Below are 20084 nucleotides of genomic sequence, written 5' to 3' on the forward strand. Positions count from 1 at the left end.
TTTGCGGAGTGAATCAATCGTTTGGGTCTCTAATAGGCCGAGCAGCTCTTTTATACTTTCTATTGGTTATTCACTTTGAATTTTTATCCTAATTTTATAGTGGAATCTCTAAAACCCTGGGACCATGTAGATTGCATCTATGTGTAAGACCAGGGAAAAAAGCACCAAGTAAAAATAAGCAGGCCATAAGCAATTGAAGCAGTAGCAGCAAACATTGAGCAGCGAATAATGTTGTGCATAATCCATTTTCCAAACACTTGGATCAGGTGGGGTGAAAGCTGTCAGCAGGGCCACGATGGTGGGTCGGTACAGCAGTGTGAATCCAAACTGTGTTGGTGCCAAGACGGCAGACGTCCGTGCGGAAAGACATCAGAGAGTTGTGAAAGGGATGAAGCCCTTTTCGCTGACCACTGTAATGATGGTTTTGGTGGTGATAGAAGTCAAAAAAACATAACTTAAGGGTAAATGATGTTTCGTCTTGTACCGATTGAAGTGCGGGGTAAAAGCGGGTATTTAATATGGGTCCGGTTCCGCTGACGTTAAGCAGCAGTCAATGGGATATCCCATCGAGTGCTGCAAGGCGACAGTACATTGAGATGCGGGGGAGCAGCCAATCGGGCCACTTCGGGCCCCTTTTTCCAACCAACCAACGTAATTGATAATAGATACTTCCAATTACTAGAGATTCTGCGTATGAAATCGGTACCAGCAATCTTCTGAGTTACAGAGAGCTACATCGCACTCGAGGCAGCCCATCCTCGTGTACTTCCCAGGGATACCGGGCTCAACCTCCGGAGGCTCGCGGGGCCGAACAGTGGCATTATCACATTGCTCCGGCGTACAGTCGGCAGTGCAGGCGGCGGCGAGGTCCTCGGGCAGCAGGGCAAAGATACACGACTTCGCCGAGCCCGTGGAACGGCCAGATCCGTCAGAATCGTCAGAATCCATTAATTGAGTATTGGTAATGATGGATTTGGTAGATGTACCGGAGTGGAAATCATAGGGGCAACTCAAGCAGTGGATGTACCAGATGCGGTGCGGGGTAAAAGGGGGCCCGTTATGTGGAGCCAATGTACTGTCGCCTTGCAGCACTCGATGGGATAACCAAAGATTTACCTCTCATATCGAAATACACTGCTCGAGACAGCACAATCATCGAACAGCATTTCCTCAATGATTCTCTACATTACTCGATATCGACTCAACAATCTCAAACCAATTGACTAGTTCGAAGCTCCGAATTTACCATGACTGAGACCGTTCTTGTCTTCGGCGCCACGGGCAATATCGGCGTGGCCGTCATCATTGGTGCTCTGCGAGCCAAGCGACATGTTATTGCCGTTGTGCGCAGTCAAGCCAGTGCTGAAAAGATGTTCAAGTACGTCGGCAGCCGCGACAATATCACTGTGGTTGAAGCCGATCCCACTTCTGAGGACTCTCTCCGAGGAGTTGTCGACCAAATTCGGGCTGGTAAAGTCCCTGCTTTCCAGCATGTGTGGGCCTCGCGTACGTATATTTCAGTATTTTACGAGATGATCATACTTTGGGTTCACATAGATTACTGACGTGTATGCCAGCTGGAGGAATTTACTGGGAGACTCCTATCCTGGACATTGACCCTGCGGCTCTTCGTGAGGTTCTGAAAGTGAACTTCGAGTCATACTTCTGTAAGAAAGCTCCGAAGACAAGAGTAGAACACTTCCTGGTTACTAATGATGCACCCAGATGCCTATCGTGCGACAGTGCCCTACTTGCTTGAGCAAGGGTTTGCCGACAGCACTTGGACCTTGTGTACAGGTGCTCAAGGCGACTATGGTTTCCGCGCCGCTCCCGCAGTGACGCAAGGTGCTCTCTTCAGCTTTGCCATTGCTGCGTCTCGGGAGAATGAAAAGACAAACATCCGCTTCAACGAGGTCTACCTCGCCTACCGAGTTCAGTTCGAAGTCGACGATGAAATCAGGAAGGCGTGGGCTGGATATCACTTGACCACCTGCGATGAATTTGCCCCCTTGTACCAGCAGCTTCTGGACAGAGTGGACATCAGGGGCAGCAGAGTCAAGGCCATCACTCCGAAGGATGTTCTCGAACTCTCTGTTGAAAAGAGATACAAGGCCTGATCGTGTACAATAAGAGCTATAGATGATCACAGTGATGATAGGTGGGCCGAGAGATACTGAAGGATTTCGATCAATTCACGTTAGGACATACAGAAGTCAATTTCGATCATCGGTTGATGAATACTTAATTTTAGTAGGCCTCTCATGGAAGGCAGAAAATTTACTGCTTCGGATAAAAAGACTGGAAAGCTGTTGGTAAATACTACAACTCGCATTAATTCTAGAAAGTACTTAACTTAGCGGCATGCTCACTAGTACATACTGTGTAAATCCGGACTGTCAGAGGCATTACTTTGCTCGAACCAGCTGAGCGATGACCCAAGTATCTCTGCCAGCGCACGACGCCTATATATAAGGTAAGGCAAAGGACTTGTGCCGAGGGGCTGGTCCGTGGTCCGAGTCCGGGCCGGATCCGACACTTCGGTTTCGTAACTGGCAAACAAGCTCACGATAACAAGAGTTTAAAGAGATTACAAGACGCGAGTTATCGGCGCCCCACTAGATGATGAATTAAATTGAAGTGCACCCAGGCTGTTAAAGAGGCACTCACTCCATGACGCTGTTTACTGAACAGCCAATGAATGACATAACCGAAGTGCTCGAATTCGATTCAAGCCGCAGGTCCAGGACTCTCTACTTTAGCCTCTCGTACTTCTGAAACAGGGACGATAGCGGCTTGGTGTGGCTTTACGTCGCAAATCCCCACCACACTATGATGTCGAGTCAGTCTCGATAGCCGGTGTACTCCGTACGAATCGTCTGATCTTGGGATGGCAGTAGAAGCCAAGACAACGCGGCTCAAAGCCTATTCAACATCTAAAATGAAAACAAGAAGAAATTTCAGGGAGCCAGACAGAATATTCACAGATTTCAACTGGGCTTGCCCTGCGGAGGAAGGCATGACGGGTAATGAAGCTAAGACAATGTCTGTGGATGCGATGAAGAAGTTCAGACGAATCATGCTCTGCCTGTTACGCCCCCAGACGAACCGGAAAGGATTGCCGACTACATATTTGGCCGCGGTAGCCGTCCCACCGTTCGCCACTGCAGTCTTGGAACGGGATGGCAAGGGACCCGCGCATTAATCCCCATAAATAGCAGCAACCCACGCCTCATGACACGCGCGCTCCTCGATTAAGTTGATTAAACTTTTTGATAACGCAGGTTGTCCTTGTCTGAACAGAACACATTCTAACAATAACTGAAAATAATGTTGATCTTCAATTTCCATTCATTTACCAGAAGCCGAACCGCCTGGATAGATTGAGCTGATCATGTCTGGCCCTGCGGCTCCTCCGGGCCATCTGATGAAAGATGCTGATTACGAAGCGGAGAGACCAGATACAAATATCAACGGGTGACTGACTGAAAGCTGATAAGTTTTATCAGTCTTTTATCAGTCTTTCTGAAGCCAACACTCGTTCCAAACCCACATTCGTTTATCACTATGTTACAGTCACTCACTCCTTTGACTCTGTTAGGCTCGCTCCTCCTGGCCTCGGGTCAAGGAGCTTTGAGTCATGGCCTTTCCGATCATGCCAAGAGATCGATCGAGTAAACAATGCACATGTCCAGCAAGCGGGCTTTGAATGGTTTCTATGTCATCGACCAACAGGCTGGAAGTGAATGGGGCTGCACCGAGGAAAAGATCGCCGCGTTGGAGGGAGCCGTCAGAGATACGCAAGCATTGGCGTTCATGGCTTCTACCGTACTCGCTGAAAAAGATTCCGAGTTTTCTGGCGCTTACATCTTTTGGTTTGGTGGTAAGTTTAGACTTCTATATCAGACAGTGCCTGCAGGATGATGGTGTTCGACAGTTGAAAACAGAGGACAACACCAAGGCCGCCACAAAGAACTCCATAAAGACACTCAACTACGACCCTGTTCAAGATTTTCTCAAAGCCCCAGGCGCACGCAACCGCGTCGATGATATGAGAATAGACAACCTCAGCCCTACCGGGCTTACGTACATGTGCGCTGCTGCAGATGACAGCATGTGCGCCGGCGGAATGGCTGCAGCGGCTCACCAACACGGAGCCGGAGGATTATCAGGCCACTCCATTGTCTTGTGTGACAGTTTCTTCGGGGCCAACTCACAGCAAGACATGTTGCGGACTTGGAAGGACACGCGAAGACTTAGCGCCTCCTCCAGCTTTTGGTTGCTGCACGAAGTACAGCACTTGGGGGCGATCGTAAGTGATGGTCGACGATGCGTCGATGTTCCTGATCCCAATGAAACTGGTAAGCATCGACTGCTATTCTGTCTCTATACGTTCTTGTTGTCAAGAGCTTAGCTAATAAAAACAGCTGTTCGAGACTCAAAGGCGCCGATAAAATTAGAAACGCTCAAAACATGGCGTTCTTTGCATTGGAGGTCATGGCAGATCCCCAGGGTGGTGCAGCACCCGGAAAGTCAAGTACCATCATGAAAAGAGACACAGGCAGCGTCTTGCTCGGAGGGCCTGAGGACCTTATGGCCAGAGCAGATTACATCCCAGATGCAAAATACGAGGCGATGCTTCGTAGGCAGGCTAAGGCATCGTCAACCTGGATCACGACGCACCGAAATGGCACAAGCTCTCGTGTCCCGACCGCTCAGTCGAGCAAATTACTCTCGCCATCTTCGAAGAAGCCTACCGGGCCGGCGTCAGCCTCTCGTTCAAAGCCTCCGATGCCTCCTGTATCTTCGGGACCTCGATCCAGCAACCTAGTACCACCATCATCGTCAGGACCTCGATCAAGCAACCCAGCGCCACCACCATCTTCAGGGCCTCGATCCAGTAACCAAGGACCTGTCTTTACCACCAGGCCACCTGTCCCGGTGAGCTCCTTTTCAGGCGCTTCATTCTCGTACTCGTACTCTACAGCCCCGCCAACAACTGAGGAAGGTGGAGTTCCTGTTGTCCCCATCGTTCCAATCCCCATACCTATTGCACCAGTTGCACCAGTCCCCCCGATCGTACCCCCAGTCGGTGGTGGTGGCGGCGGAAATGGCGGTGATAATGGCAACAACGGCGAGAACTCGAAGCCTGCGGAATTAAATCCTCCGAAGACCTCAGAGCCTCCATCCTCTCCTACGTCGCTTCCACCTACATCGTCCTCGAGGCCATCGCCTACCTCATCGGAACTAGCCACCCGATGTTCTTCCAAACCACCATTGTCAGTGCCCACTGGAGGCGATGCATCACCAGATAGAGATGGGTTTCCTCAGGCAGTATACGACGGTCTTGCCGCGGAAGCGCGTAGCACGAGCAGAGCGAGCAGCTCGAGCTCTACATCCTCGCCACTCATGGTTATCACTGACGTGCCCGAACCTGAGACAACCGTTGAGGTGACGCCTACTGCTACATCTACTGCCGCTCCCGTCAACCCCGTTGCTTGCTACAACTTTGACATTGATGCCTATGGATACTGTTGTCCTGGCCCGGGTAACCCATGTGAGAAGGATCTTGGAAAGTGCTATTTCAACGGAGAGGGCGTCTCTGGTCGTGCGAGTGGAATCGTGCCGGACGGAGCGCGCTGCCCGTCTCCTCCTGGTGCTGAATACCGCAGAGGTCCTTGCGAGGAGTAGTGTTATCAAGATAGGCGCTAATAACCATAGCCGTTTCCGCGCGGCCTTTTTTGGGAGTCTTCCTTTGGTTTTACCATGAACGGCAAATTGATACCTTCTTTAGTTCTGCGCACGGGTTGTAGCTTCAAATTGTTATTTTGGTGATGTCCCAAGACTCTGCTTTGACATTCAGTTGTCTCTTGATATCTTACTGGGCCACCTATGCTGTATTACTGAGGTCATACACACCTTTGCGAAACCAAGGAACTTAGTTCCAGGTTCTGCTGTATGTTTTAGGAACATCACATCGGGTTTTTGTTTGCTTTCCGACATCTACTTTTTTTTCAGGTAGTGTTTGAATAATGGGCTATTGCGATCTCAATTTGGTCGATTTGAGAAAGTCTCAATAGCAACGTGAGCCTGGAAATATCAATGATATAAGGTAAATAACGTCGAATGGGGGTGTTGGCTGTTTTCACGGCGATACCCACATATCCTTTGATATGGCACCTCCATTGTCGTTGTTGAAGACTAAAGGCAGAAAGTGGTAAACAGCAGTTTGCTTCTCTACGTAGGCTCTAGAACTTCCTTCGTTCTGACACTCGTCCTACTTCCTTCGGCCTGAACTTATTACAAGGCTTTAATGGAGTGCTCCTTTGCTATTAGAAAAGATCTCATCATGGTAACATGGTTTAACATCCACTAGATAGCTTGACGCATTCTTGAAGCAGTATTGAAGACTAGAAATAAGCCATGCTCGGCTTGGGTACCTACTACTTAGCTAGAAGATTTCGGGCCGTTGAGTGTGCCACATGATTAAGACAAGACTAAGTCCGTAGACAGCATGTTTTACAGCAGAGCGTCGATTCACAAGTGGGGCTAAAGGCCGATTCTACGCGCACTTAATTTGCTACGAGCCATGGCTCATTATTTGGCCTTACTTTATGAGCCTTGATATGATTAATTTCAGTCGTAGCTGAGACTCCTAAGTCCAGTAAATGTTCCTGTGTTGACCCAGCTGTGCTGCTTCGCCTCGGTGCGTTGGCTACTAATAATTGAGCATGCAAGGGGCACAAACACACACACACACGATACGCCACTGAGTCTCAAACGGGACCGAAGGATAGTCCCTAAGCTTTTTATGCCATCAGAGTGACTTTTTTCGGCAAGGCAACGGCGGGTTGGGCTTCCATACCATGGCTTTGCTTGAAAGACTGGCCACTGCTGAGGTGCCACGTCCGTTCTTTCTGTCCTGATATCTCAATCCTTCCGTCGTCTTGAAGCTAGACTTTTCATAACGCTGTTCCAGTCATTTTGAGTAAGGTGCCTCTCAGCGCCATCTAGGTGTTCTAGATGACGACAATCATACATGCTGTGCCGCCCGCCCGCCTGGTTTGGGCAGCATCAGCCAATACATTCTTCTCAAGACGTTCTCGGGGTCGCCGGCTTGGTATTCTATACACGGATGTGTCTCTGTCACTTTTTGGACAAAGCCTAGCTCTTTTCTGGCGTTAGATCGACGATAATGCATGAGAGAAACGTGAAAAGGCACTGCTCGGTAAGCATTTTTTTCTCTCTCTCTCTTAGCTGCATTGCAGATCACCTCGCTCAGCGGGCTGTTGAAGCGGCACACAAACAAAGTCCCGTACATATGTGTCACGAAATCCATCACCTCTTCAACTGGATTGGCCCCCAGGGAGAAAACGAAGTGATCGCGACAAGCGCTCATGCCGCCAGAAGAACACAATATTGACAAGGCGGTGAAAATCTGCGACGCTGCTGCTTGTGTGTCGGCCGGCTGCGATATCACTTGTAGTCACGGAGGCTCCAGCTTTGGGGGCTCTTGGGGGCCATGCGAAAAGCCCCATGGTGTTGGTTTTCCTGCAAGCCAAAGTGGCCGCCGAGATGCACCCCGGTCTTCGATCCTTGATATCGGGGTCATCATACCATCAGGTACTTAGACTGATAGAGAGGCAACGTAAGCTATCTAACCTACCCAGATGGGCTTCAGATACATATTTCTACAGGGTAAGGGATAATGCGATGTGTCGTCGTTGCAGGTTCTTGCGGACTTTGCTATGGCAGCACTGCGTCAGTCAAAATATCATCTCGATGATGAGCCGTATTGAGAATAACGTACCTACCTATACCCTGACGCCACGTTATGAAACCTGCTGCCAACTCCGCAGTGGAAACTGATCCGCCGTGCACTGGGCTGAATGTCTTTGCCCGAAGAAATTTTCCCTGTTTCCGCGCAGTCAGCGAGCGGGTAGATGCAGAAAAGGGCACTTTCTCCTACTTGGAAGTGCCAATCCCGACGCGATAGAGGGGTTTGAAGTGCTGTTTACTGAGGCATTTACCCCAAATTCTAGCTCAGTCGATGATTTCCAAAGGAGGTCAGCTCCTTCGCATTTTCGCCTCGAAGAAGTGAAGGCTTGTCCTCCAAAGGCCTGATAACGAATCGATAGAAGAACAGCTTTGCATGGCAAGGGGCCTAGGGCGGAGTGCAACTGATGCTTCTCACACGATCAAGCCCCTGACCTGTCTTTCTACAAGTGCCCGCTCAAAGTAAGGGGCTTGGAGATGCTCTCACCCGCATACAGTCCACAACTCTCTCCGAGCTAAAATTCTAGTACCGTAAGCCGCCATGGGTCGCCAGGGCTTGGGACGTCCCCATGATAATCCTGATCATTCGAAAGAAATGCGACTAACTGCTCGCCCGGTCTTGTCTAGGCAGCAAACTGAACTAAATCTTCGAATACGCGTCATGCAGGCTGACATAGGTTTACATCAAAGGTCGCTGGATGCTGATTAGTGAATGATAGGTCCAGAGGTCAGAAAGCTCACGACACGAAAATTTGGGCCCGATGGGCATCTTGGACATAGAGTGAGGCCCAACGTATCGAGACCACTCATTGGCCCTGTTGTCGCTAGGTCAGTGATATGCGTAAGGTATCAAAACGAGTCTGATCAGTGAGCCAGCCAACTTACTTCAAGATATTGACAAAAGCCCGGCCGTTTGACCATAATGCTTTCTCATCCCTCTCTTGAATATTTCCAAGTCGTACTCGTTGATTGTCTCCTGAAGTCTTCAAGAATGAATTCACCCAGTATGGACTCACATCCCAAGAGACAAAACTCCAGGCGACGTTCCGAAGCCAGGGTTCAACCTCAGCACCGCTCAACGGCAACCTCCCCATACGCCCAAGCCCCAGTGCAGACGGCATTCCCACAGCCGTATACCGGATCATCAATCTACCCCTCGAATCCATCGGCTCTGCCCCCCACCCATGAGAATTCCGGGCAAGGCTTCCCTTCTTTTGGCACACAAAACGCTGCTGAAGATTCGCAGCCGGATCGTTACCCCCCTGCATATCATAATATGAACACAATGGCGTACTCGTACTCACGCAGCGCCCCAGCATACAGCATGGCTTTCAACCCGCCCATGCCGCCGAACCCCAACTATGGTGGCTCGCCATACGGGGCTCAGCCAACCGCGACTCAGGCGTTCATGTCATCTTTGCCGCACCACAGTAACCCAAATAGCCCTTTGACGTCTTATTCTGGTTTTGCGGGTCACTCGTCCGCCGCAAGCTCTTACGGCCATACCTATGCCGTCAGTTCTGCGACAACAACACCCAGCGCATCGAATACGCCTACGCAGCCCTTGTCACCCACGCTCGTGGGGGTGGGTGCTTGGGACCATAGGCAACCCATAGAAGATGATCAAGAGCCGCGAGTTGAACGAAGCCATCGCGAAGGGCGTAGGTTGCACCACACCGAGTTCCCATCCAAATCGCAGCGATCCGAATCGACAGAAGTAAATCGATCCAGCAGGTAAAGATCTCCAAATTGACTCTCTTTAGTAACCTGTTCTAACTGATCCCCAGTCCTTCCAGAGAGGTAGGCATCTACACAAAGAGAACCGGCGGCCGTTCTTCCGCGTCGTGCAATGATGACCAAAAGAATAGCAATGCTCGGCATCGCAAAGACGACGACAAGGACGATAGTAGGAAAGGTAGCGAATGGAGACGATACAGTGGCTCAGATAGGCGTGGGACAAGAACTTACTAGTTTGGATTGTATCTCCTTGAATTTAATCTTGCTTGGTGGATTTCCAATCCGGCGGGCGCGGGTTCCTATTGCGCTGACTTGGGATTTGCTCCGCCTTTGTCACCATAGTATTCAGATCCACTCTACACGGTTTGGCTAGGATAAAAGTGCTCTTCTTCTTTCGTCATTAGTACTATCCGTAGAGATGTTTTAGAGCTCAGTTCTCTGGGGTTTGGTCTTTTAGAAGCATATGTAACTTGAAAATGTTTTTCCACTTTCATCCCTGGGTGAAATGACACATCGGCATTCGGCTCTTACCACAATTCATAGCGCTATTTGGTCAAAAGAAATGAAGCTGTCAGATATTAAGCGACTCTCGGCCAAGCACATATATTTTGTCCAATAGGGCACCTTGTCCTAGCGAGGCTTTGAAGACCCATGAAGTTGAAGTGATTGATTGGACTTAGGCTGGTAAGAAAGTGAGGCGGAGCAAGCAGGATACGTCTTCTCCGCCCGGGTATCCGTCGGTCGACTCATCCCAACCAAAGATCTTTGCTTTTCTTTGCATGGCGCTTCTCATGCAATTGGCTCGGAACCTTGCCTAGTTCCCATAGAAGCTTTGCCAGGGCAGGACGCAGAGATGGGGGCCCAATCAATGGCCTGAACTTCGACTTCGTACGCATCGCCACCCTTGCTCTTCGCGCCCAGTCAATGGGCCTTTTTCCCGAAAGAAACCCTTGCTGCCGAAGCTTGTCCACTTTGCACACAAATATGAGCGGGCTTGGTCCACCAAATAGCACTTGACAGGTTGAAAATCAAGGAAAGAGAAGCAAGATGAGTGGCGCGGACCGAACGGTGACGCCGCGTCCCGCCTGGCGTGGGATGAACGAGACCAGAGTCTAGAACTCTCCATACCTGACCCCTGAAGAGCCATGGTAGAGTTTCCGGGGTCGTTTGTGACCACTGGACCTATCAATCATGTGATTGAGAGAGCTTTGCGCGAAGCACTGCCAATCACTCCAACGTTGCCAAATGTGCGAGGCTGAGGACAGAGTCCAGGAACTTCCAGCCCATGTACAACCTGGTGTCATGGAAATCCGATGAGAAGACACACTTTGACATAATTGGCAACATCTGGTAATCGAAGACAGGATCTGATTAAACCCAACATTCGGTATCAATCAGCTCCGGCCTCTGGTGGCACCGGACAAAGCACGAGCCCCCATGTTAGCGTCAAATCAGAACTCTGGAGCAGGACTACTCCGCGAATCCCTATTTTGTACGGAGTACGAATACTAAGGTTTCTTACGAACATGATTTCAACTGAGCTCTCACGTACCGATGAGTGGAGCACGCGCGTATGAGAATCAGTCCACCTTCGGACCTTCCTCGCTCCCGAAGGATGATCTGTAGGGATCACTTGGCGGGATTGCTTAACTTTACGACTAGGGAAACTGTGCAGATACTCTGGATCGAGTCCTATCTAGGCCATGGCAATGGTCTCTATGAGTACCTTACTGGGTAAGTAGGGCGCAGACAGGGGCCTGGGGTTGTCCGGAGTCCGGACGACCAGATGAACTACTATGTTTGAGTGCCTTCAGAGGATCTTCAATCCAGCTTTCTGTCCAGTTGCCTTTTCCAATTAGTCTGAAGTATAAGTCTTCGCTATTACTTACGGTCTTGCCGAGATCTGGAGGGTTACCAGAGTCGGCCTGTGCCCGCATCGTGAGATTGCATGTAAGATTTCCGAATTAGGCATCATGGCGCCAAACCTCGAATCGGCCGACTGACCGATCGATCTCCTAAGTATACCGTGTCATGAGCCTATGTCATCATTCGGGCTCAATAGGAAATCTTGGAAGGCCTTGTCTCAGATCTATCATCTGCTTGATCACCGTGGGCAGCTGGAGTTTAGCTTATGACCGCCAGTTGGTAGAGCGTACATCAGGTGTATGGCATCGTTTATCGAGCGTCGGCGACGTTGATGGCCAAGGAGGTGGCCTATGCACGATGGTCTGAATCCCAAACAGGCAGGTTCCGCCTAATTGAATCTATGTGCTCTCACACTAAGGTGACTGGTGGCAGGGTTGAAAGATGAATTACTTTCTCTGTGCTATCTAGGAGTCGATCGGCTGTTTACCTCATATCCTAGTTTTTCACGATGGCTTTAGTCCATTTCCAACTAGAATTTTCGAAAGTCGCCGGCTGTTGAAAGAGTTGTATATCTTAGTTCAGAACTTAAGCCTAGCCTGTTTTAACAACAACCGCCCCGGCTTCTAGAGCGGAGTCTAAGTAGTTGAATCGGCCCCTTGCACTGGGAAACGGTGGCTGAATGCTAGCGTGAGCTAGATTCGAGCCAAGGTTGCGTGATCTTTGACTTCATGTGCGATCTTGTAAGTCTAGGAACTTGGTCAAGGGCAAATCAGGGACTCGCACGGAGAATCCGCATGTGGCATATGACTTGACTCTAGTATATAAGGCGTCTTTCTTCACGGCCAAGGTTGATATTTTCCATTCCGCATCAGGCACTTCCCATCCATCAGTCATTCTTTGATCATTCTCCAGTCACTCTCTACTCGTCAGTTATTCAATCGCTACTCATTACCTCTCAATACAACTTGAAAGGTAGGTTGCTCCCTCTCCTTGAACCCTTACCCGCAGGCCCTATTGCTTAGTTATACTAAAGCTTGTACAGAATCCCTTACGTCCAACATTCAAGATGCGTTACACCACTGCTCTCATCGCTGCTCTGCAGGTCGCTGGCCTCGTCCAGGCTAGTCCCATTCCCTCCAACAGAGATGTCGCTGTGCCTGTCAACAGCCAAGCCCTTGACATCCGCACCCCCGGAGACATCGCCAACCTTGATGCCGACAAGATCGTCGATCTCGAGGTCCGCGGCATCGAGAAGCGTGCTACCGATATCACTCTCTCTGCGAACACTGGCTACTACAAGCGCGTGACCTACAAGGGTGCCGTCATCCTGCTTCACATCTTCTACGACCTGGCTGTCAACCACGTCGTCTTCTACTGGACCATTGACGGCACGACCCCGGCTCCTGGCAGCATCCCGCTCGCCTTCGACGACCCGATTGGCGGTGGTTTCCCTCTCAGAGACTACACCCACGACACTCGCTACAACCTTGGAAGTGCTATGCGCCCTGGCGATATCATCAAGATCACCCCTTAGATGCTAGTCGGTCTAAAGCATGACGGTCACTTGGAGATGACCATAGTCAAGCTCTTTGTTCAAGATTTCGATGGATGAATCATCAGTCTGGTCATCTCAACTCAATGTATTTCACAAGCCGGCCGTCATTCAATCACGTCAGACAGTCAGGATGGCTCCCTGTATTTGATATAGCGACAAATGTAGCAAGAATACATATCTCCTGGAAATCAGGTATCCCTACGCAATTTGTGTGAATGCTGTAAATATTTGCCGGTAATCATAGGATGAAAGACAGCTTTATGAAAATTTTCTGACCACTCTCCTTCTCATATTTAGAATATCGAAGGCACAGGGTCATGTTATGTTTCAGTGATAGGCGCCGCTTCATGTCTCGCACCACAAGGGCCGGGTACTTCTACATCACCCGTCATTTTGGTTCGCAAGGTGACTGTTGGTATTCCTTTCACAGGGAATTTGGTTCGAACCGTAGGGTCCTGGGGTGACGAAGTATCAATATCTCTGTATTGATTGATTCTGCGTAAGGAGTAGAAGGGAGATTCCAACCGGAGGTTGGGTGGGTAGTCGAGGTCTAATTGTACTCCCTCGAGGTGGCCCATGCTCTGCCCTTACTCGCGGTCGAATTGGACTTCCAATCCGACATTGACATCATCCTCCAGCCTCTCGTGACTTGGTGTCCTGGCCAGACTAGCGCTTAAAAGTTGCGTTGTAACTACGTAGGTACCTGGTGACTACAGACAGTAGGGTGTTGCCAGCCGTTGTGAGAAGGAGATATCGACACCCCTCCTTGCGAGCCTTCTCTCCACCGACGCCCCAAAGTTCCTTGCTCACTGTTCTAGCCAGGGAGGGAGATTTCACCTCAACTCGACCACGCACAATGCCATACAAACGCTCGATTGGTAATGCCAGAGGGCCAGGCCGCCTTGCTTGATGCTGCGCGAGGCTCTGCAGCGCCAGCCCTGAGAAGTGTTCGGGCAGCTAGAGAAAGATATTTCGGTGAGGATGGGAAGCCAGTTTGGCTGGACAGGTCTCACTGATGTGCTGGCAATGCGAAGAGGCGCTCAGCATTCCTTCCAGGCCCTTCAGGGGGTCTAGAACAAGGCAGAAGGATGGGGCTTTCGACCTTGTGAACGGCTCGGATGTACGACCGCACCTCCGAATGTTCGTGGTGTCTGAATATCTGTAACCCAGACCCAGAGGGTGAGGTTAGGGGGTGACAACATCCAGGGGCGGTGAGAGCTGTCTCAGTATCTATGTATATGTGTCATTAGCAGCAGTGCGAGAAAGGGTGTAGGTACTTCCTCATTCCTTCTCATCCAATACCGGTGCTCATTCCATGATACCTAGATAAGGCAACCTTCGTATTCTATCTACACATCGCCTCACTCTCCTCACTTCGACACTAGCTCGATCATGCCTGGCTTCCAAGTTTGTGGCAGGGGGACGGTGATGTATCAGAGTGGTAGGCGGGAACTTCCCATCTGAAGGCTTCTGGCGTCATCATAGTCTCGTTCGCGTCTACATTTCGCCCTTGAGGACTTCCCCAGGCAGCCAACCTGCTTGTTCCCTAGGTGGATTTCTAACAAAACGGAAGAGTGACTGCTGGTCAGGATCAGGCCTCTAGCCATTTTGACTTCACGCGGGTCAGTCACAAGATGAGGGTGTGCGTCTCACCCCTCAGCCAGCAAGAATACATGGGGACTTCCAGTCGGTGGAAGTGGGCTTGGAAGCGGGCTTGGTCTCATAGGGAGAGCGAGTGGTTGCAGACAGCGGGCGATACATAACCCGTTCACACCCTTTCATCCAAGGTGGCTTCATGTTCCTTGGACCCCAAGACTGAAGAGTCTCGCTCACCCACCATCACGAACATCTAGCGGTGAAAGATGGTGAACACTCGTCATTCCACTTCAGCCTCGCAAGGCCATCCACTCAGCACTGGTAGCTGTATCGGGGCCCAAGCTGGATCCGCAGCGTGGGTAACACCTCTTTTGACAAATGCGCTTGTCTAAAACCCTTCCAGATCATCTATGAATACCATTGTGGATGACACTTCAAGCCATGGCAAGCATGGGTCTGCAGAGATGTGGCATCCAACGCCTTCACTCGCAGAATTTGTGGATGCCGTGCAGAGCTCGCATGAGAGGCTTGCAGATCGAAGCACCTCTGGCAAGCAGGCCAGGATGGAAAGGAAACGTGCTGCCGCAAGCGCGCTGAGCGCCATTCCCGGGCTGGATTCTCTTTTGAAACCTCTCAAACAAAAGTCTCAGCAGGTGACTGGAGAAAACAAGGGAGACTTTGGGAAAAGGGGATGCTGATGCTGCGCATCAAATCAGGCTGAGACAACTCCGACAGGTAAGATTCCACCGGGCCCCAGCAATGATAGACACAATACAAGTGAGCTTTCGTTCTGGTGTACTGACTTGCAGCCATAGGGCTCTACTATTAGGAGTCCGTTCGCGATGTTAGTGGGCAGTGTCATGGCGGATGATGTCTGGTGTCATCCACGTACGGGGGAAATGGAGCGGAGGCATTGGGGGTTGGAGGGGGGATGCGTGGTTGCTGGAATGTAACGTGACTCTGAAATCCTGAATTCTCAGGGGAGGCTTATAATAATGGATTGGTGTTGTAAGGACATCTTCTGTGGAAAGGCGAGACTCCGCGGCTAGAAATTCCTCTTTTGATAGATGCACCAGACTCAAGCTTAACAGTGTAACAATCAAGATCAATAAAATGTATATCCAACTACCTGCCTAATTCGCTTCCGCATCATAAAACTTCGCGTCGTGTTTACTAGACCATTTGGGCCACCACCACCAGAAAAACGGACGACGGACCTCTCGCGGCATACTTCAGAGCTGTAGGCTAGATAATGGAGTGCAGAGGTTTCTCGCTTGTTGGAAGCTCGGCGACACCACCACTGCAAACGATAAGGGTTGCATCGACTGAGACAGCCCCCAGTTTTCCCGCTTGAGAGAGCTCAGCTATGTTCAAAAAGAAATCGATAAGTGTGATTGATCTCCATTGCCTGCGTCTATTCCATATTTCATCTCGGCACGCAAGAATTAGCGGCGGCCGGCCCGTGGCTCCCTTGATACACTGCGGCCCGTTTTCCTGGAAACAGCATGGGATTTAGACATCGCATCAGAAAAGGAAAGTTGTAAAATATTCCGACCCACGGACAAAAGCCACCCTCGTTGATCTTGAAACATCTGGAGGAAGAAATCCGATGGCATGGCACTGGGGCTTCCCGCTTCCAGGATCAATGATCAACTCTAACTTTTGTCTCTCCTTCAATCTCCTTGCTCATGTCACATCGGTCTACCGATTGAGAATGCCAGCCCGCCGACAGAGGAAAGGATCTCCGAAAACTTGCAGATAGCTGAGGCGCCTGCGGAGTTGGAACACTAAGATGAGCTAGATTGACGGCTCCCACGCGCGTAGCTGTCGTTGAGAGACATGTCTCGATATCGATGCGGGGAATAGCAAATGCAAGATCCTCGTGGTTGTTGCTGTTGTTCAGCCTGAGGGCTGGAAGGGAAGGTTGAGATGGACTCAACGAGGCTTTCCTTACAACGACGCAAACAATCCAGGGAGCTTCTAGCAGTTGGAACTTGTCGGCCAGTTAAGACGGCCTTGCTTTGCCGTTTGCTGTGCCGCCATGGCCAAGTCTGGCACTCCCCCCGAACACAACGCCTGCAGGCTACACCATCAACGATCAGTGTTTTTCAGTTGACAATTCCCGGCGCAAAGGATGGCAGCCGCTGATGGAAAGTTCGTTTCAAGATTTCCTACTTCCTTGCCCGGAAGACTACCCAGAGTCGGGTTTACCAGCCGCTCATTGCTACATCACCAGGGAGGAAAACATCCATGGGATGGGCGCCAACACAGATCCTTCGCCAGCCTGCCGCAAGATCGACTGTTCTTTCTCCCAAAATCCGGGTCGCTGGCTGCAGAGCTTACCGAATCCTTGCTGTTCTTCGTTATTAGACCCCAACGGCCCCAGCTTGTCCCAAATTATCTTTCTAGGTTCACCTTCGGCCTTTCCGACTCTCCAGCATTATAGCTAGCAAGCGAGTTTACGGTCCACAAATGCCAGCAACCGGTGAACAGTCGTCCCCCTTGGTGCAAATAGCAAGACGGCCCCTTCTCTAGCAGAGTGATTTGGTCAGGGGGTAGGGTTCTACTATGCGATACCATGTCGAAAGGCCGCAGCAGTCTGCCTCGGCAGTGCTGCCAGTGCACCTAAAAATGAAGCTGTTGATCAAACCCCCATGCGCCAGTAAGCCTCCGTGGTCCTGCGTTGATTTCTGCCTTTGCCTTTTCCAAGAACTGACCTATCAACCTGGCAGTGGGTACTGCCCCTTCATAGCACATTTGATTCAAGAAAGCTTGACGCTTTCGCACACCGACAAGAGGCCGGGATCATCCCTAATCCCAAACGACACTTCCCTTCATCCATGGCAAGAGCCTTTGGCCTTGCTTTGCCGATTCGATGTCGAAGCTCGAGTACGATCACCCATGTCTGGAAAGGCTTCACGTATCCCGGTGATGGGTAGGCAGAGTGCCCAAGGTTGTCACGGACACACATCAAGCTTGGTGTCACTCATCGGACTATAAATATGGCGGCGCTTCGTCGAGCGCTGACGAACGGACCTTTCGGTCATCGTTGCTTCAGTACGATTCTTCAAGATAAGTGACACGCGGCTTCTTGACTCAAGAACACTATAAGTTACTTCCTCTTGCTTCATCCTGCAGTCATGTCGACTCCTATCCACTACGGCACAGACGGCCGGCAGGACTACAAAGCAAGCAATGGACAATGGTATCCTTACACAGAACCATCCTACTCGAACACAAACCAGACGTCAACTCAGCAATATCACCAAGCCCAGTATGTCGAGCAACGTCCAAGCTACCATCAGCATGCAGACAACACAGCGGAAGCTGGAAGGTATTCAACATTGTCTTTCCTCGGTTGTTAAGATACTCGCTCACTCATAGTCATAGTTTCCACGGAGGAACCGACCCTTATGGCGACAACGACCTTGCCACTGTTTCTTCTTCCACTCGCATTGGAGAGAAAGAAACGGCTAAATATGTAAAGAAGCAAGAGAGGGAACAAAGACATCGAGAGCAATTGCGCAGGGGTGGGCATTTCTCCCGGAGGAAACATGAGAAGGAGACAAAGAAAAAGATTGAGGAGACTTTAAAGCCATTCCAGCAGAAGTAGCCCAGTAGGTGGGAAGTGGAGATCAAGATACCAGGTTAAGGGGGGTTGAGCAAACCACCATTGCGTTTTGTCAAGGTACACACGAATGCCGGGCTGCTTTAACTTTGGGTCCTTTCTTGTTTCTGCATAGCAGGTTTCATGTATCTTCGACGGTATCTCCTTGTGTCTGTAGAATGCTCTCTTGTATACTTAGTACTACTGTGTTTCACGTCATCCACAAAGCCCCTTCCTGCCCAGCATAGCATAGTTGTCTTCTACTCTGGTTATTCGTCAAGTCAATACGGCTGTTCGTTCAAGTCGAGCTTCCAATCATGGACACATGGATCTGGGATAACACCGGTGGGTCTACACCGACACGGCCCTCTGCTTAACTTGACCCTTAAGTACCTTAGTCAAGCACCTTAGCTTACATTAATCCCCGATATGACATCACGTCACACTTGCTTGGATGCCGATCAGGGGACTTGTAATCGTTGGTGCGGTCAAATCCGCTGCGGCTTGTTGCAGCCAGTGGTAATTTTTACATCTGTGTCTGCAGTAGCAGTTCTAGTGTTCTACAAGTCTAGTTTCTACATCTATAGTCTATACACTCGTACCCTTGTTCACCACTCTTCCTCCACTTAGAAGGATACTTATTCGACTCTCGCCCTCTTCTGGCCGTTGCCGTTGGTGTGGCCGTTGGTAACGTTGGTCTCGCCCTGGGCAGCAAAGTACTCCAAGCTTCCCTTGGGGTCGGCCTTCATGCCCTTGCTGCCGTTCATCCAGCCAGCGGGGCAGACCTCGCCGTGCTCATCGGTGAACTGGAAAGCCTCAACAAGGCGGATAGTCTCCTCGACGTTGCGGCCGACGGGCAGGTCGTTGACGGTGATCTGGCGGAGGATGCCCTTGGGGTCGATGATGAAGAGGCCGCGGAGCGCGACGCCCTCCTCCTCGATCAGGACGCCGTAGTCGCGCGAGATCTTGTGGGACTTGTCGGCGACGAGGGGCAGCTGAAGGTCGGAGCCGAGGCCGCCCTGCTTGCGGGGCTTCTCGGTCCAGGCCAGGTGGGAGAAGTGGGAGTCGGTCGAGACGCCGAGGACGGTGGTGTTGATGGCGTTGAAACGGGGCAGCGCGTCGTTGTATTGAATAATCTCGGTCGGGCAGACGAAGGTGAAGTCAAGGGGGTAGAAGAGGAGGACGACCCTGTAGTGACGAGTTTAGTTTTAGGTTGTCTCATTTTCAGCCCGCCGTTCTGGCTACGGCTAGTTCAGGGCGAATCCACATACCATTGTCCCAGGTAGTCGGACAGCTGGATGTCCTTGAACTCGCCGCCGGGAAAGACGGTGGTGGCCTTGAAGGCGGGAGCAGGGCGTTGAACGAAGGCGGTGGAAGACATCGTGACGGCAATAACGTGTATCTTTGCGGAATTGGAGGTGAACAGAACAGAAAGAGCTATTGTGGATGAGATGATGACAGTGTCGGAGCTTTGCGCCAGGAGGCGGAAAATTTCCTTATCTATGTTTCACTGATCTCAAGCTTCCGACTCAGATCCCGGAGTTGTGGATACTTTCTTTTATCAATTGATCCACAGATTGCTCCATCGTCTCATTTCGCTAATCTTTCACATACTGGTCATGGCGTGATGCGTTAAAGCGCTCTTAACGCGTCGCGTGTTTGGTGTTTAGACTTTTGATAAGTGGGGAGGTGAGAGATAGGATCTGATTGAGTCTTACTCTTCCTCGTGATGAACTCTATGTTGAAGCTTTGAAAGTGCATTGTTGAGATGCCAAATGGCAATGGGTTTTCAAGTGCTTATATGAACCATCCCCTTTGCCTTTCATTTTTGAATAAAATTTGAACAATTGATGAACCGACAGTAAGTAGACAAGTTTGCAATCAGGTACCGTATATAGATCATCGCATCATTTCAGTCCATCGGTCATCTAACTCAGCCTAAGTACCATC

At 50.5% G+C, this 20084-nt stretch overlaps 8 protein-coding genes across 8 annotated transcripts; 6 read left to right on the plus strand and 2 right to left on the minus strand.

Annotated features, from left to right (window-relative positions):
* Positions 1 to 1247: 1247 nt before the first annotated feature.
* On the plus strand, positions 1248 to 2117 carry BDP81DRAFT_305819 (uncharacterized protein; the record flags this gene model as incomplete). Its single annotated transcript, XM_060583209.1, has 3 exons — positions 1248 to 1506; positions 1578 to 1667; positions 1726 to 2117. The coding sequence occupies 3 exons, from the start codon at positions 1248 to 1250 to the stop codon at positions 2115 to 2117; spliced, it is 741 nt and encodes a 246-aa protein (XP_060452403.1).
* Positions 2118 to 3813: 1696 nt separating this feature from the next.
* On the plus strand, positions 3814 to 5241 carry BDP81DRAFT_294924 (uncharacterized protein; the record flags this gene model as incomplete). Its single annotated transcript, XM_060583091.1, has 4 exons — positions 3814 to 3880; positions 3945 to 4395; positions 4425 to 4699; positions 4868 to 5241. Coding segments are annotated over 4 exons (1167 nt in total), but the record flags the coding sequence as incomplete, so codon positions are not given.
* On the plus strand, positions 4944 to 5698 carry BDP81DRAFT_414690 (uncharacterized protein). The gene has a single exon (XM_060589388.1). The coding sequence runs from the start codon at positions 5407 to 5409 to the stop codon at positions 5686 to 5688; it is 282 nt and encodes a 93-aa protein (XP_060452405.1). The 5' UTR covers positions 4944 to 5406; the 3' UTR covers positions 5689 to 5698.
* A 2575-nt stretch (positions 5699 to 8273) lies between these two features.
* Positions 8274 to 9997, plus strand: BDP81DRAFT_414692 (uncharacterized protein). The gene is made up of 3 exons (XM_060589389.1): positions 8274 to 8304; positions 8401 to 8588; positions 8659 to 9997. Exon 3 carries the CDS (start codon positions 8696 to 8698, stop codon positions 9509 to 9511), a length of 816 nt encoding a protein of 271 aa, XP_060452406.1. The 5' UTR covers positions 8274 to 8304; positions 8401 to 8588; positions 8659 to 8695; the 3' UTR covers positions 9512 to 9997.
* A 2314-nt stretch (positions 9998 to 12311) lies between these two features.
* Positions 12312 to 13081, plus strand: BDP81DRAFT_20323 (uncharacterized protein). The gene is made up of 2 exons (XM_060582570.1): positions 12312 to 12348; positions 12419 to 13081. Exon 2 carries the CDS (start codon positions 12443 to 12445, stop codon positions 12908 to 12910), a length of 468 nt encoding a protein of 155 aa, XP_060452407.1. The 5' UTR covers positions 12312 to 12348; positions 12419 to 12442; the 3' UTR covers positions 12911 to 13081.
* Positions 13082 to 17719: 4638 nt separating this feature from the next.
* On the minus strand, positions 17720 to 18249 carry BDP81DRAFT_414697 (uncharacterized protein; the record flags this gene model as incomplete). The annotated part of the gene is made up of 2 exons (XM_060589390.1): positions 17918 to 18249; positions 17720 to 17861 (listed from the first exon to the last, which is right to left on the minus strand). Coding segments are annotated over exons 1-2 (247 nt in total), but the record flags the coding sequence as incomplete, so codon positions are not given.
* BDP81DRAFT_20338 (uncharacterized protein) lies at positions 18181 to 18658 on the plus strand. Its single transcript, XM_060582571.1, has one exon. It carries the CDS (start codon positions 18279 to 18281, stop codon positions 18543 to 18545), a length of 267 nt encoding a protein of 88 aa, XP_060452409.1. The 5' UTR covers positions 18181 to 18278; the 3' UTR covers positions 18546 to 18658.
* A 114-nt stretch (positions 18659 to 18772) lies between these two features.
* BDP81DRAFT_457000 (AhpC/TSA family protein) lies at positions 18773 to 19515 on the minus strand (the record flags this gene model as incomplete). The annotated part of the gene is made up of 2 exons (XM_060593233.1): positions 18773 to 19322; positions 19406 to 19515. 2 exons carry the CDS (start codon positions 19513 to 19515, stop codon positions 18773 to 18775), a joined length of 660 nt encoding a protein of 219 aa, XP_060452410.1.
* Positions 19516 to 20084: the final 569 nt, after the last annotated feature.

The sequence above is a fragment of the Colletotrichum phormii genome (assembly GCF_030913505.1).
Source record: "Colletotrichum phormii strain CBS 102054 chromosome Unknown BDP81scaffold_1, whole genome shotgun sequence".
NCBI classification, from domain to species: domain Eukaryota; kingdom Fungi; phylum Ascomycota; class Sordariomycetes; order Glomerellales; family Glomerellaceae; genus Colletotrichum; species Colletotrichum phormii.